The 15,663-nt window shown below is 44.1% G+C and overlaps 1 protein-coding gene across 1 annotated transcript in view; it reads right to left on the bottom strand.

Annotated features, from left to right (window-relative positions):
• The window catches only part of gabrd (gamma-aminobutyric acid type A receptor subunit delta), a 72,729-nt gene that overhangs the window by 1,705 nt on the left and 55,361 nt on the right, over positions 1-15,663 (bottom strand). The window contains exons 5-8 of the mRNA XM_061904797.1: positions 13,819-13,901; positions 5,390-5,527; positions 4,958-5,113; positions 1,317-1,528 (exon numbers count right to left, since the gene is read on the bottom strand). Of these exons, the coding sequence (XP_061760781.1) occupies positions 1,317-1,528; positions 4,958-5,113; positions 5,390-5,527; positions 13,819-13,901 (589 nt within the window). The remainder of the gene's footprint in view (positions 1-1,316; positions 1,529-4,957; positions 5,114-5,389; positions 5,528-13,818; positions 13,902-15,663) is intronic.

Raw genomic sequence — 15,663 nt, 5'->3', positions numbered from 1 at the left:
TACTTAACGTTCCAACTGGAAAGCTTTATTTTTTGCAAATATAAGCTCATTTGGAATTTGATGCCTGCAACATGTTTCAAAAAAGCCGGCACGAGTTGCGAAAAAGACTGAGGAAGTTGAGGAATGCTCATCAAACACTTATTTGGAACATGCTTTTCGTCTACCGTAAAGCAGTTCGTCTGCCAAACAGCAATGTTGTGACACTCTTAAACAGGACAATACTGCCATCTACTGTACATGCATATGGTTGGAAAAACAAGGATGGACAATTCAACCCTTAACTCAACAATGAGTAGATGAGTGTTATGTGTGTGTTTATTTTATATATATATATATATATATATATATATATATATGGGGCTATATGGGGCTTCACGGTGGCAGAGGGGTTAGTGCGTCTGCCTCACAATACGAAGGTCCTGCAGTCCTGGGTTCGAATCCAGGCTCGGGATCTTTCTGTGTGGAGTTTGCATGTTCTCCCCGTGAATGCGTGGGTTCCCTCCGGGTACTCCGGCTTCCTCCCACTTCCAAAGACATGCACCTGGGGATAGGTTGATTGGCAACACTAAATTGAACCTAGTGTGTGAATGTGAGTGTGAATGTTGTCTGTCTATCTGTGTTGGCCCTGCGATGAGGTGGCGACTTGTCCAGGGTGTACCCTGCCTTCCGCCCGATTGTAGCTGAGATAGGCGCCAGCGCCCCCCGCGACCCCGAAAGGGAATAAGTGGTAGAAAATGGATGGATGGATATATATATATATATATATATATATATATGAAATACTTGACTTGGTGAATCTATGAATGTAGCGGTAAATATACTCTTCCCCTCTTAACCACGCCCCGCCCCGCCTCCGACCACGCCCCCTCACCCCCCACCTCCGGAAATCGGAGGTCTCAAGGTTGGCAAGTATGACTTAAGCTGTACATCAAGCGAGAATGGGAAAGAATTCCACTAGAAAAACTTTAAAAAATCGGTCTCCTCAATTCCCAAACGTTTACTGAGTGTTGTTAAAAGGAAAGGCCATGTGACACAGTGGTAAAAATGCCCCTGTGCCAACTTGTGTTGCTGCCATTAAATTTTAAGTTAGTGATTATCTGAAAGGAAAAATGTAGTTTATCAGTCCTAGATGATATATTACTGCCTGTAAGGAAATAATTTAGTTTGTGCCATAATTGCACCGTCCCGCTGAAGCTCAGTGGTCCAGATATTCGTCAGCACAATGGATTAAAAAGCCAGTGGAGGTTTATCCTTGCAAGACAAGCTCATTATTCACTCCTGCAGCTGAAAGAACCCGTTCTGCATGAGTTCCTCACCTCGGAGCCAAGCTTGTTGGCCTTCACCTTGGCCTTCTCTTTGAGTCTGTAGTCGGCGTTGTAATGGGCGAAGGCGTACTCGATCAGCGCGGCGAACACAAACACGTAGCAGATCCAGAAGTAGACGTCCAGCGCCTTGATGGCCGATGCGCGAGGCAAGGAGGAGCGGGCGCTCACCATCAGGGTGGTCATGGTGAGGACAGTGGTGATGCCTGTTGGACCACATCTCATTTTAGTACAACAATGGATTTTTGATAATGCTTTTACAACACCTGCTTTAAGCAAAATCTGCCAAAAAAACAAAAAAAAAAGAGCTTCATTGTTGTAGAAAAAAACACAAAACCAGTGAAGTTAGCACACTGTGTAAATGGTAAATAAAAACAGAATACAATAATTCAACCTATATTCAATTGAATAAATCCCAAAGACAAGATACTTACCGTTTGAACTGGAAAACGTTGTTATTTTTGGCAAATATTACCTCGTTTGGAATTTGATGCCTGCGACGTGTTTCAAAAAAGCTGGCACAAGCGGCAAAAAAGACTGAGAAAGTGGAGGAACGCTCATCAAACACTCATTTGGAACATCCCACAGTTGAACGGGCTCATTGGGAACAGGTGGGTATAAAAGCAGCTTCCATAAAATGCTCAGTCAGTCACAAGCAAGGATTGGGAGAGGGTCACCGCTTTGTGAACAAATGCAGTGGCCCGATTGGTACCGTGCTGCAGAATAATTTTTTATAAAAAAAAAAATGTTTTAAAAAGGGTTTTTTTTTTGTTGTTTTTTTTTATTAAATCAACATAAAAAAACACAATATACACTTACAAATACTGCACCAACCACAAAAAACTCCCTTTTTCATGACAAAAACGTCCCTTTTTCATGACAAAGAAGAAAAAGAAAAAAAAGGGGAAAAAAAGGACCCCCCCCCCGACCCCCGAGCCGCGGGACAAATTATTAAGCGTTGACCGGTCCGCGGATACAAAAAGGTTGGGGACCACTGAACAAATGTGTCAGCAAATTGTTGAACAGTTCGAATAAGAACGACATTTCTCAACCAGAATTTAGGGATTTGACCATCTACGGTTTGTAATATCATCAAAAGGTGCAGAGAATCTGGAGAAATCACTGCAGGTAAGCGGCAATACCCGTGACCTTCGATCCCTCAGGCGGTACTGCATTAAAAAGCGACATCAGTGTGTGAAGGATATCACCACACGGGCTGAGGAACACTGAAAAAATCCACTCTCAGTAACTACAGTTTGTCGCTACATCTATAAGTGCAAGCTAAAACTCTCCTATGTCATGTCTGTGTGATCATGTTTTGTTGATGAGTGGATGAATATTTGCAAAAAATCAAGTTTATCAGTTCAAACATTAAATATCTTGTCTTTGCAGTCTATTCAATTGAATATAAGTTGAAAAGGATTTGCAAATCATTGTATTCTGTTTAAATTTACCATTTACACAACGTGCCAACGTCACTGGTTTTGGGTTCAACACAGAAAACATTAAGCTCTGCTGCAATGAGTGAAATTCCCTTTTTATGTTTCTCACTGATATTCTTAGTTCACCCCTGGCAGACTCAACTTTTTTTTACAAAAAGTCATTTTTTATCTGTTGTGTGTGGCTGTAGTTACATGCATACTGTATCGCTTTAGCAACATGTCCACAAAAAGGATAGGACAGGGGTGGACTACACTCAGCCACTATTTAGTTTATTGACAGGGAGGGTGACTTCTGACAACTCGTGATGTGCGGCTGGATACTGAAATATCGATACTGTCAAGATCTTAAAGCTCGAATATCGGTTGTCAAATCACAAGAATACAATGTAAAGTAACTAAATCGATGAGAACTACTTTTTCTCCCGACTGGATTAGTAGGCAATGCGCCCGCACACAGCGACACATTTGGCTGTGCTCAGTCACTCGGTGTTTTATTTGTTTATTTAGTAAAAAAAAAAAAATACTGGCAATTAAAATGAGGCATTCAGTATTATAAACCAGCAAGTGTTGCAATCCATTTATTGGAGGCTATACAGAGAGGCGGCATACTGTGCAGAGTGAATATAAATAAATGACACATTTACTGCAGAATAATGCCATTATTTGTTTCACCCTGTGATATTATGTCGTTTGAAGACGATTCCCCAAGAGGAGAAACACTTTAAATACACAACCATGTTTTCCCCGACTATAAAAACCTCCCTAAATTCCTTTTTTTTCCCCTTAAAACTCGACGGTGCGCCTTATAACCTGGTGCGCCTAATGTAAGGAATAAGTTTGGTTGAGCTTACTCACCTCGAAGCAATTTTATTTAGTACATGGTGTAATGATAAGTGTGACCAGTAGATGGCAGTCAGACATAAGAGATAAGTGCAGCATGCACTTTGACGGCGATATGTCTGTCATGGCGTGGCTTCGGACCCACAATCCTCCCACGATCCAACACTCTATGTGGCAGCATGCCAGGACATGCCCCCGCACGAGCCGAGCGCTTCACGCCCACGCTTTGAGCATCTGCAGACTGTCAGCAATCAGCGCACCTGACAGAAATCAGGAGGACAGCATAAAGACCAGTCACTCGACGTCCATTGCTTTCGATCCCCTGGGAAGGGGGGGTTGTTACCCTGCCCACATATACGGTCCTCTCCAAGGTTTCTCATAGTCATCATTGTCACGGTCACCGACGTCCCACTGGGGTGAGTTTTCCTTGCCCTAATGTGGGCTCTACCCAGGATGTCGTTGTGGTTTGTGCAGCCTTTTGAGACATTAGTGATTTAGGGCTATATAAATAAACATTGATTGATTGATTGATGACTCCTTGGAACCTACACCAGGATGTCCTTAACTCTCTGTGGTAAGCATTACGTCTCTGGCTTCCCTCTTGTTGTCCTCGCCCCTTGTTCTCCATGTCCTTTTGTCTTGTTGATTCATGTCCCTTGTCTTCCTCGCAGTGCCGGCCTTGTTCCGTGTGCTCGAGCGCTGCTGCACCTCGACCGCCATTCGGATTTTGGACTGCCTCCCTCGATCTTCGACCCTTGCCTGGACACGGACCTTGTCGCTTCTCTCCTGCACCTCGACCTCCTGCCTTTCCCCCAGACTACCTTTGTGCCTCGCCCTCTTGGGTTAGAGTGTCCGCCCCTGAGATCGGTAGGTTGTGAGTTCAAACCCCGGCCGAGTCATACCAAAGACTATAAAAATGGGACCCATTACCTCCCTGCTTGGCACTCAGCATCAAGGGTTGGAATTGGGGGTTAAATCACCAAAAATGATTCCCGGGCGTGGCCACCGCTGCTGCTCACTGCTCCCCTCACCTCCCAGGGGGTGATCAAGGGTGATGGATCAAATGCAGAGAATAATTTCGCCACACCTAGTGTTTGTGTGACAATCATTGCTACTTTAACAACAAAAGCTAATACAAGAAGCACCTGGTCAAAAAAAATAACATTTGCTTAACTGCTGTGGCTGTAGGCAACCTCCTGATGTACTTTTTTTTTTAAAAAGAGCATTTGACTATAGAGAAAGTTAGCTAATCTATTATGCTGGACACTTTTGTCACCTCTAAAATCATATTCATTTGTTACAATTAACTTAATTTAACTAAATAGTTCAATTAAGCCAAATAGTGATACCAACCTAAGGACACACGAGCGGGGACTGCTGATTGGCTGATCCAAAAGGACACCCAGGACATGGCCACCAGCAATATGGACGGCATGTATGACTGGATGATGTAAACTCCTCGGTTACGTCTCAGTTGGAAGCGAAGGCTCAGCCTGGGAAATCTTCCCGCTGAGAAGAAAAGGATAAACAGCGGTTAATTATATTATTTTCAAGAAGAGTGTAATTTTAATAAAGTACAATGCCTACTCTGTAGTCAAAGCTTTTTACTAAAAGCTTTGACTAAAGTGGTGTTGCAGAGTGCATGATCGCTATTGCAACAAGTTAGTCCTCCGGTTCATTCCTTTTGTGCATAGAACATAACCACTGAGGATCAAAGACTAAGCTTCTTCAAAAAGAGAACACCAATGCATGAAAAATGGCGTCGAACTAATAATGGATGCCCACCAGATTTAAAGTTCATTATCTCCGTCACAAAGCGATAGTCTGTGATGGTGAACTGTGACAGCTCCAGTTTTTCCAGACCATGGATGTGCCTCTGACTTTCTGACCAGTGGTACACAATGTCCTCAGAGGAGTAACCGTCTAGAACACATCAAAGGATAAACATTTCGTTAGGCAAACATATTATTTGAAGTACAAGCATGTTCAACAGTCATACTCCGCTATGCCGGTGGACCTCAATCACTGGTCCATGATGCATTTGCTACCAGGTTGCACAGAGACCTTAAGTAATTTATAACGGACCACATTTTCTCCTACTTAACTATCCCCAGTCCCACCAGACGCATCAATAAGTTTGTCCATCCATCCATCCATCTTCTTCCGCTTATCTGAGGTCGGGTCGCGGGACAGCAGCCCAGACTTCCCTCTCCCAGCCGCTTGGCCCAGCTCCTCCCGGGGGATCTCGAGGCTTTCCCAGGCCAGCCGGAGACATAGTCTTCCCAACGTGTCCTGGGTCCTCCCCGTACCGGTCGGACGTGCACGAAAAACCTCCCTAGGGAGGCGTTCGGGTGGCATCCTGACCAGATGTCCGAACCACCTCATCCGGCTCCTCTCGATGTGGAGGAGCAGCGGCTTTAGTTTGAGCTTGGATGACAGAGCTTCTCACCCTATCTCGAAGGGAGAGACCCTTGTGAGGAAACTCATTTCGGCCGCTTGTACCCGTGATCTTGTCCTTTCAGTCATAACCCAAAGCTCATGACCATAGGTGAGGATGGGAACGTAGATCGACTGGTAAATTGAGGGCTTTGCCTTTCGGCTCAGCTCCTTCTTCACCACAACGGATCGATACAGCGTCCGCATTACTGAAGACGCCGCACCGATCCCCCTGTCGATCTCACGATCCACTCTTCCCTCACTCGTGAACAAGACTCTGAGGTACTTGAACTCCTCGACTTGGGACAGGGTCTCCCCCCCCCCAACCCGGAGATGGCACTACACCCTTTTCCGGGCGAGAACCATGGACTCGGACTTGGAGGTGCTGATTCTCATCCCATTCGCTTCACACTCGGCTGCGAACCGATCCAGTGAGAGCTGAAGATCCTGGCCAGATGAAGCCATCAGGACCACATCATCTGCAAAAATCAGATACCTATTCCTGCAGCCACCAAACCACAGACCCTCAACACATTGACTGCGCCTAGAAATTCTGTCCATAAAAGTAATGAACAGAATCGGTGACAAAGAACAGCCTTGGCGGAGTCCAACCCTCACTGGAAACGGGTCCGACTTACTGCCGGCAATGCGGACCAAGCTCTGGCACTGATCGTACAGGGAGCGGACCGCCACAATCAGACAGTCCGTTACCCCGGACTCTCTGAGCACTCTCACAGGACTTCGAATGCCTTCACCAAGTCCACAAGGCACATGTAGACTGGTTGGGCAAACTCCTCCAGGACCCTGCCGAGAGTATAGAGCTGGTCCACAGTTCCACGACCAGGACGAAAAAACCACACTGTTCCTCCTGAATCCCAGGTTCGACTACATAGATACATTATAAAACTCCTGATAGGAAGTTGCTATTTGCTAGATTTGTTACATCTTTCTTACATGGGACAATGCACATTAATAAACATATGAAACGTAAAGGTGCCAAATCGCAGCCAAGAGCTAGGTTCCAGATGCACTCCGTGGCAGGTTGAGGATCTAAGATCAGGGCAGATCAGGAACAAGGTGACCATAGGAGTTGATGGAGAAGTACTACGTTAAAGTGCAGGTATTATTGCACATCGTCCTATTACATAAATAGTTCGCAATTACGGATGTATTTAAGCATGGAAAATTGGCCCAAAAAAAGATAACATTAGTGTACCTACGCATGAAATATTGCACAAAATAATGAAAATAGAAATCCACAGAAATATATTGGAACTAATGTCAAGTATTTCTAGCGTTCTTATATATCCATGCTCTTGTGACTTTAAGGTTTTACTACTTACGTATAAAATACTACACGTTCGAGCTCCAGCCTAACTTGCCGATTGTATTGTACCATATGTCCCGGCAAGAAATCTGCGTTCAAAGAACTCCGGCTTATTAGTGATTCCCAGAGCCCAAAAAAAGTCTGCGGGCTATAGAGCGTTTTCCATTTGGGCTCCAGTACTCTGGAATGCCCTCCCGGTAACAGTTAGAGATGCTACCTCAGTAGAAGCATTTAAGTCTCACCTTAAAACTCATTTGTATACTCTAGCCTTTAAATAGACTCCCTTTTTAGACCAGTTGATCTGCCCCCTCTCCCTTGTGGAGGGGTTGGACGGGGGGGGACACAGGTCCGGTGGCCATGGATGAAGTACTGGCTGTCCAGAGTCGGGACCCAGGTTGGACCGCTCGTCCAGAGTCGGGACCCAGGTTGGACCGCTCGCCTGTGTATCGGTTGGGCACATCTCTGCGCTGCTGATCCGCCTCCGCTTGGGTTGGTTTCCTGCTGGCTCCACTATGGACGGGACTCTCGCTAATATATTGGATCCACTTTGGACTGGACTCTCACCGTTATGTTAGATCCACTACGGATATCATGTTAGACCCGCTCGACATCCATTGCTTTCGGTTCCCTAGGGAGGGTGGGGTTGGGGGTTTCCCACATATGCGTTCCTCTCCAAGGTTTCTCATAGTCATCATTGTCACCGACGTCCCACTGGGTGTGAGTTTTTCCTTGCCCTTATGTGGGCTCTACCGAGGATGTCGTTGTGGTTTGTGCAGCCCTTTGAGACACTAGTGATTTAGGGCTTTATAAATAAACATCGATTGATTGATTGATTGATTGATTGTCCTTGAATGTGATGTATCACCTATAACCCGTCAGATACTAAAGCCAAAAAACAAAGCCTACTACTAGCAAAAATGGGTAAAAAAAACAAGTCTATGGAGAACTGTATTTGCAAAGGGAAAAGGCCAGGAGCTCCCACTAATTCAACGGTATGGTGAGTTTTTTCATTTTTTCATTTTCCATGCTGGTCCGTGAAAATAATGCCTACATCAAACCGGTCCCTGGTGCAAAAAATGTTGGGGACCCCTGCTCTATGCCATCCATCCATCCATTTACTACCGCTTATTCCCTGTTGGGGTGGCGTGGGGCGCTGGCGCCTATCTCAGCTACAATCGGGCGGAAGGCGGGGTACACCCTGGACAAGTCGCCACCTCATCGCAGGGCCCCTGCTCTATGCTGTATATGTTAATGCAGATTATATCCTTTAAAGTTTTATAATCCTGAGACCTGTGGTTTTCAAACTTTCTATCACCAAGCACATGGGCTTCACGGTGGCAGAGGGGTTAGTGCGTCTGCCTCACAATACGAAGGTCCTGCAGTCCTGGGTTCGAATCCAGGCTCGGGATCTTTCTGTGTGGAGTTTGCATGTTCTCCCCGTGACTGCGTGGGTTCCCTCCCACTTCCAAAGACATGCACCTGGGGATAGGTTGATTGGCAACACTAAATTGGCGCTAGTGTGTGAATGTGAGTGTGAATGTTGTCTGTCTATCTGTGTTGGCCCTGCGATGAGTTGGCGACTTGTCCAGGGTGTACCCCGCCTTCCGCCCGATTGTAGCTGAGATAGGCGCCAGCGCCCCCCGCGACCCCGAAAGGGAATAAGCGGCAGAAAATGGATGGATGGATCTATCACCAAGCACTGCCTCCAAAAAAAAAAATGTGTCTCTCCAAACACCACCATAATGACTAACATAAAAATAGATTAGCGTAGTAGGCCTAGGTATTCATTTAAAACAAGGAATAGGTTAAATTTAACAAGTGTATTAAATATTTTTGTCATATCTGTCCGTGGTTTTGTATGGCTATACTATCCTGAGCATCCCCAATCTCGTTAGTTCCCGAAGCTAAGCAATGTCTGGCCTGGTTAGTACTTGGATGGGAGACTGCCCAGGAATACCAGGTGCTGTTTGACCTTCGGACTCTTTAAGTTCCTGTTTTTTTTTCACTCCCTTGTTTTGTTTCCATGGTTACCCATTGGTTTCACCTGCCGCACCTGTGTAATCATGTCACTGTTACTTAAGCGTGTCTTTTTCTGTTGGTCGGCCTGGCGTCAACAGGATCTTTTCTTGCTCTGTGCTGACTTTGTTCCTGCCTTGCCATAGTTTCCTGCTTCATGCCTTGCCAAGTAAGTTTTGTTTGATTTATGTTCATAGTCTGTTTATGCGTTAGTTTTGTTCCTTAGCCCAAGTTGTGCCTCCGCTGTGAGCGCTTTTTGTAGTTAAAATTAAATCGTGTTTTTACCAAAACGCCATGTCCCGAGTAGCCCGTCTGCCTTCCTGGGAGAACGACCCCCCCCCCCATCTTGACAATTTTGGGCCACTGTAACATTACACTCAGTTTAAACAGCAACACTGTCGTTCAGTGTTTTTCAAACACTGTGCCATGGGAGATTATCTAATTTCATTTATTTGGGTTAAAAATATTTTTTGTAAACCAGCAATTAAAGTCTGCAAATGTTGTGTTGTTGTTGAGTGTCGGTGCTGTCTAGAATTTGTCAGAGTAACTGTGTAACACTCTTCCATATCAGTAAGTGGTAGAAGGTAGCTAATTGCTTTTGTAGACGTCGGAAACAGCGGGAGGCAGGGTGCAGGTAAAAATGTGTTTCATGCTAAAACCAAAAATAAACAAAAGTTGAGTGCCCCTAAGAAATGGTATTGAAGTTTAGGGAAGACTATGTGGAACGAAACTAAAACTGAACTGGCTACAAAGAAAATAAAAACAGAATGCTGGATGACAGCAAAGACTTACTGTGGAGCGAAGACGGTGTCCACAATGTACATCCGAACATGACAAGACAATTGACAATGTCCCCACAAAGAAGGATAAAAACAACTGAAATATTCTCGGCTGCTAAAACAAAGTAGAAGTGGGAAATATCGCTCAAAAGAAGACACGAAATTGCTTAAAGGGGAACATTATCACCAAACCTATGCAAGCGTCAATATATACCTTGATGGTGCAGAAAAAAGACCATGTATTTTTTTAACCGATTTCCGAACTCTAAATGGGTGAATTTTGGCAAATTAAACGCCTTTCTGTTTATCGGTCTTTTAGCGATGACATCAGAACGTGACGTCACCGAGGTAACACACCCGCCATATTCATTTTCACATTACAAACACCGGGTCTCAGCTCTGTTATTTTCTGTTTTTTCGACAATTTTTTGGAACCTTGGAGACATCATGCCTCGTCGGTGTGTTGTCGGAGGGTGTAACAACACTAACAGGGAGGGATTCAAGTTGCACCACTGGCAAGAAATCTGCCGCCAGACCCCCATTGAATGTACCAAAGTGTCTTCGCATTTGACCGGCGATGCTAAGACAGACGTGGCACAGAGATGTATGGATAACCTGCAGATGCATTTGCAACGACGAAGTCAACAAAATCACAAAAGTGAGTTTTGTTGATGTTGTTGACTTATGTGCTAATCAGACATATTTGGTCACGGCATGACTGCCAGCTAATCGATGCTAACATGCCACGCTAATCGATGCTAACATGCTATTTACGCTAGCTGTACGTACATTTGAAACTAAATACCCACATTTAATGCGAAACAAACACTTACCAATTGACGGATTTAAGTTGCTCCAGTGTCACAAGATGCGAAAGTCCTGATCGTTTGGTCCGCACATTTTACCGGCGATGCTAATAAGGCAGCCATGCTATGGGCCACTTCATTAGGTACACCCACGCTATGGCCGAATAGCGTCAATAGCTATTCGCTCAATAGTTTCAATTTCTTCTTCAATTTCGTTTTCGCTATCTGCCTCCATACTCCGACCATCTGTTTCAATACATGCGTAATCTGTTGAATCGCTTAAGGCGCTGAAATCCGAGTCTGAATCCGAGCTAATGTCGCTATATCTTGCTGTGGTAACCGCCATGTTGTTTGTATTGGCAGCACTGTATGACGTCACAGGGAAATGGATAGTGGTTTCGAAGATAGCGAAAATAAGACACTTTAAAGCTTTATTTAGGGATATTCCGGGACCGGTAACATTTTGAAAAAAACTTTAAAAAATACAAAAAGCCACTGGGAACTGATTTGTATTGTTTTTAACCCTTTTGAAATGTTGATAATGTTCCCCTTTAAGGAAAATACTAAAAAAAAGAGAAAAAGCCACCAAAATAGGAGCGCAAGACGAGAACTAAAACACTAGACAAAGGAAAACGGGAAAAATGTCAAAATAAGTCAGGGCGTGATGTGACAGGTGGTGACAGTACAGCTACTTTGAGACAAGAGCTATAGTGATGCATGGTTGGTTATGTTTTAAAAGTCATATCCAACAATTGCGACAACAACTTTTTACAGTCAACTGAGTTTTTTTTTTTTTTTTTTTTCTGCTGGTTGTGTGCCTTTGCATTTTTTCAACGCCAAAAATGTGTCTCGGCTCAAAAAAGGTTGAAAAACCGTGCGGTAGTTGAATATAAGAAAATAAAGCACTGTACTTTAATCAAGTGATTCTTCGGTGCACCACTAGATGGAGCCTGTGTACCACACATACTGTACTGCAATCATTGCATTAGACGTGTGGTCAAAATGACATGTAGACAAAAAGTTGTTAACCTCTGACATATTGCTTAATAGTTTGTTGTTGCTCAAATTGTACACATGTGCTTGTCAGTCCCCTAAAGATGTGTACTAAATCTTGCAAAACACTCTAAAGCTAAAGAAGATGTTTTGTTTTGTTATGTGAGAAATTTCAAGCAAATCCAATAAATGGGGTAAAACAGTACATGGCCAGATCTGCTAAGATCAAACTAAATGTTTTTGTTCTTTGCCTTTTCATATATTTTAAGCTCAGTTGCAATAATTGATTGACATGGACCCTGACTTAAATAAGTTGAAAAACTTATTCAGGTTTTACCATTTAGTGGTCAATTGTATGGAATATGTACTGTACTGTGCAAATTTACTAATAAAAGTTTCAATCAATCAATCAATAGAGTTGCTGTGAAAAAAAACAATGGCACAGTTTTCCATTCCATTTACAGTAATATGCTGTAAAAAGATAAAATAAAAATACGTGTTGAGCGGTGGAGCCGACAGTCCGACAGAGAAGAGGCGGTGAGGATGGCGAGCGAGCGGCGAGGCGGGGCGTGCTGGGAGCGACACCACAATTGAGATCAGGTGTGTGGATTGCGCACCTGGATACGATTAATGAATCCTCTCGCACTGTTTAAAAGAGCGGCAGCCGTGAACGTCGGGGAGAGAGGTGAAGAAATGACGACGGAACGAGACGATGCGCATGCAACCCGGAAGAGAGCGAGAGACAGACGACACGGGCGACTGAAAAGAAACCCGAAAAAGACTTTTCTTATTGGAAAATAAAGAAAGTCAACACTGCTCAAAGCCATGTCCTTCCTTGGTGGTCCCTGGAACCCGCACGAGTCGTTCACAATACGGTAAAAGTTTGACGACTGAGCTGCTTTTTTTTTTATTAGTAAAATCTGTTCTTTCCTTTTTTTTTTTTTTAAGTGAACATGAAAAAAGATACAATATTGGATTGGAATGTATACATTTTAAACTGTGTTATTATTCACCGTTACAAGCAGCTGCCCTTAACTGTAATGTGGCCCTCCATGAAAACGAGTCCGACACGCCTGCTTTACAGTATTTTGCATCTTGAGTCAACTTCAAAAAAGGCAGATTAAGGAAGAAAGACAAATCATAAGAAGTGAAAGTGAGCGTACAGCTTTCAAGGTCGAACATGCATTCCTGCTCGTCCATGGGATACTTGGTCAGATCCATAGAGGCGGGGAGGAGGCGGGGATGGTGAGCGAGCGGCGAGGCGGGGCGTGCCGGGAGCGACACCACAATTGAGATCAGGTGCGTGGATCGCGCACTTGTGTACGATTAATGAATCCTCTCGCACTGTTTAAAAGAGCGGCAGCCGTGAATGTCGGGGAGAGAGGTGAAGAAATGACGGAACAAGACGAAGCGCATGCAACCCGGAAGAGAGCGAGAGGCAGACGACACGGGCGACTGAAAAGAAACCCGAAAAAGACTTTTCTTATTGGAAAATAAAGAAAGTCAACAGTGCTCAAAGCCATGTCCTTCCTTGGTGGTCCCTGGAACCCGTACGAGTCGTTCACAATTAGGTAAAAGTTTGACGACTGAGCTGCTTTTTTTTTTTTAATAGTAAAATCTGTTCTTTCTTTTTTTTTTTAAGTGAGCATGAAAAAAGATACAATATTGGATTGGAATGTATACATTTTAAACTGTGTTATTATTCACCGTTACAAGCAGCTGCCCTTAACTGTAATGTGGCCCTCCATGAAAACAAGTCCGACACGCCTGCTTTACAGTATTTTGCATCTTGGGTCAACTTTAAAAAAGGCAGATTAAGGAAGAAAGACAAATCGTAAGAAGTGAAAGTGAGCGTACAGCTTTCCAGGTCGAACATGCACTCCTGCTCGTCCATGGGATACTTGGTCAGATCCATGTCACAGGCCACTGTTGACGTGATTCTGCGAAGGAAACAATAAATAAAAATAGTTCAATATCATTTTTTAAAATAAATTAAACACATATATATGATCACCAACTATTCACCGTAACTCTGCCTGTGAGTTACAGAGTAGGACGGCTTCTTTGTTTAGCAACACTGCAACAAGACTCTTAAAGGGGAACATTATCACAATTTCAAAAGGGTTAAAAACAATAAAAAATAGTTCCCAGTCGCTTGTTGTATTTTTTTGAGTTTTTTTCAAAATTTTACCGGTCCCGGAATATCCCTAAATAAAGCTTTAAAGTGCCTTATTTTCGCTATCTTCGAAACCACTATCCATTTCCCTGTGACGTCATACAGTGCTGCCAATACAAACAACATGGCGGTTACCACAGCAAGATATAGCGACATTAGCTCGGATTCAGACTCGGATTTCAGCGGTTTAAGCGATTCAACAGATTACGCAAGTATTGAAACAGATAGTCGGAGTGTGGAGGCAGATAGCGAAATTGAAGCTATTGAGCGAATAGCTATTGACGCTATTCGGCCATAGCGGCCCATAGCATGGCTGCCTTATTAGCATCGCCGGTAAAATGTGCGGACCAAACGATCAGGACTTTCGCATCTTGTGACACTGGAGCAACTTGAATCCGTCGATTGGTAAGTGTTTGTTTCGCATTAAATGTGGGTATCTAGTTTCAAATGTACATACAGCTAGCGTAAATAGCATGTTAGCATCGATTAGCGTAGCATGTTAGCATCGATTAGCGTAGCATGTTAGCATCGATTAGCTGGCAGTCATGCCGTGACCAAATATGTCTGATTAGCACATAAGTCAACAACATCAACAAAACTCTCCTTTGTGATTTCGTTGACTTAATCGTTGCAAATGCATCTGCAGGTTATCCATACATCTCTGTGCCATGTCTGTCTTAGCATCGCCGGTCAAATGTGCAGACACTCTGGCAAATTCAATGGGGGTCTGGCGGAAGATTTCTTGCCAGTGGTGCAACTTGAATCCCTCCCTGTTAGTGTCGTTACACCCTCCGACAACACACCGACCAGGCATGATGTCTCCAAGGTTCCAGAAAATAGTCGAAAAAACGGAAAATAACAGAGCTGAGACCCGGTGTTTGTAATGTGAAAATGAATATGGCGGGTGTGTTACCTCGGTGACGTCACGTTCTGACGTCATCGCTAAAAGGCCGATAAACAGAAAGGCGTTTAATTTGCCAAAATTCACCCATTTAGAGTTCGAAATCGGTTAAAAAAATACATGGTCTTTTTTTCTGCAACATCAAGGTATATATTGACGCTTGCATAGGTTTGGTGATAATGTTCCCCTTTAAGTTGTAAGCCATGAAACGGAAATAAGGGCACTAAAAATACAAGTTATTGTACTTGAGTATTGGATAAAAATGTCAATTTTGTGGCCCAGATGTTGATGACCACAATACACATTTTTAGCAGGTGAAGGAGGGATGGTACACCGTGGCAGGAACTGCGGTGTTGTGATGCAAAAATGCATATTGAAATTTTTTTTTTCATACAGGAGGTACATTCATCCATCCATCTTCTTCCGCTTATCCGAGGTCGGGTTGCGGGGGCAGCAGCCTAAGCAGGGAAGCCCAGACTTTCCTTTCTCCATCCACTTCGTCTAACTCTTCCCGGGGGATCCCGAGGCATTCCCAGGCCAGCTGGGAGACATAGTCTTCCCAACGAGTCCTGGGTCTTCCCTGTGGCCTCCTACCGGTTGGGTGTACCCTAAACACCTCCCTAGG

This window comes from Nerophis ophidion, linkage group LG06 (genome assembly GCF_033978795.1).
Source record: "Nerophis ophidion isolate RoL-2023_Sa linkage group LG06, RoL_Noph_v1.0, whole genome shotgun sequence".
NCBI lineage: Eukaryota > Metazoa > Chordata > Actinopteri > Syngnathiformes > Syngnathidae > Nerophis > Nerophis ophidion.
Note: the sequence above shows the minus strand (reverse complement) of the source record. Positions and strands in the feature narration are given on the sequence as shown.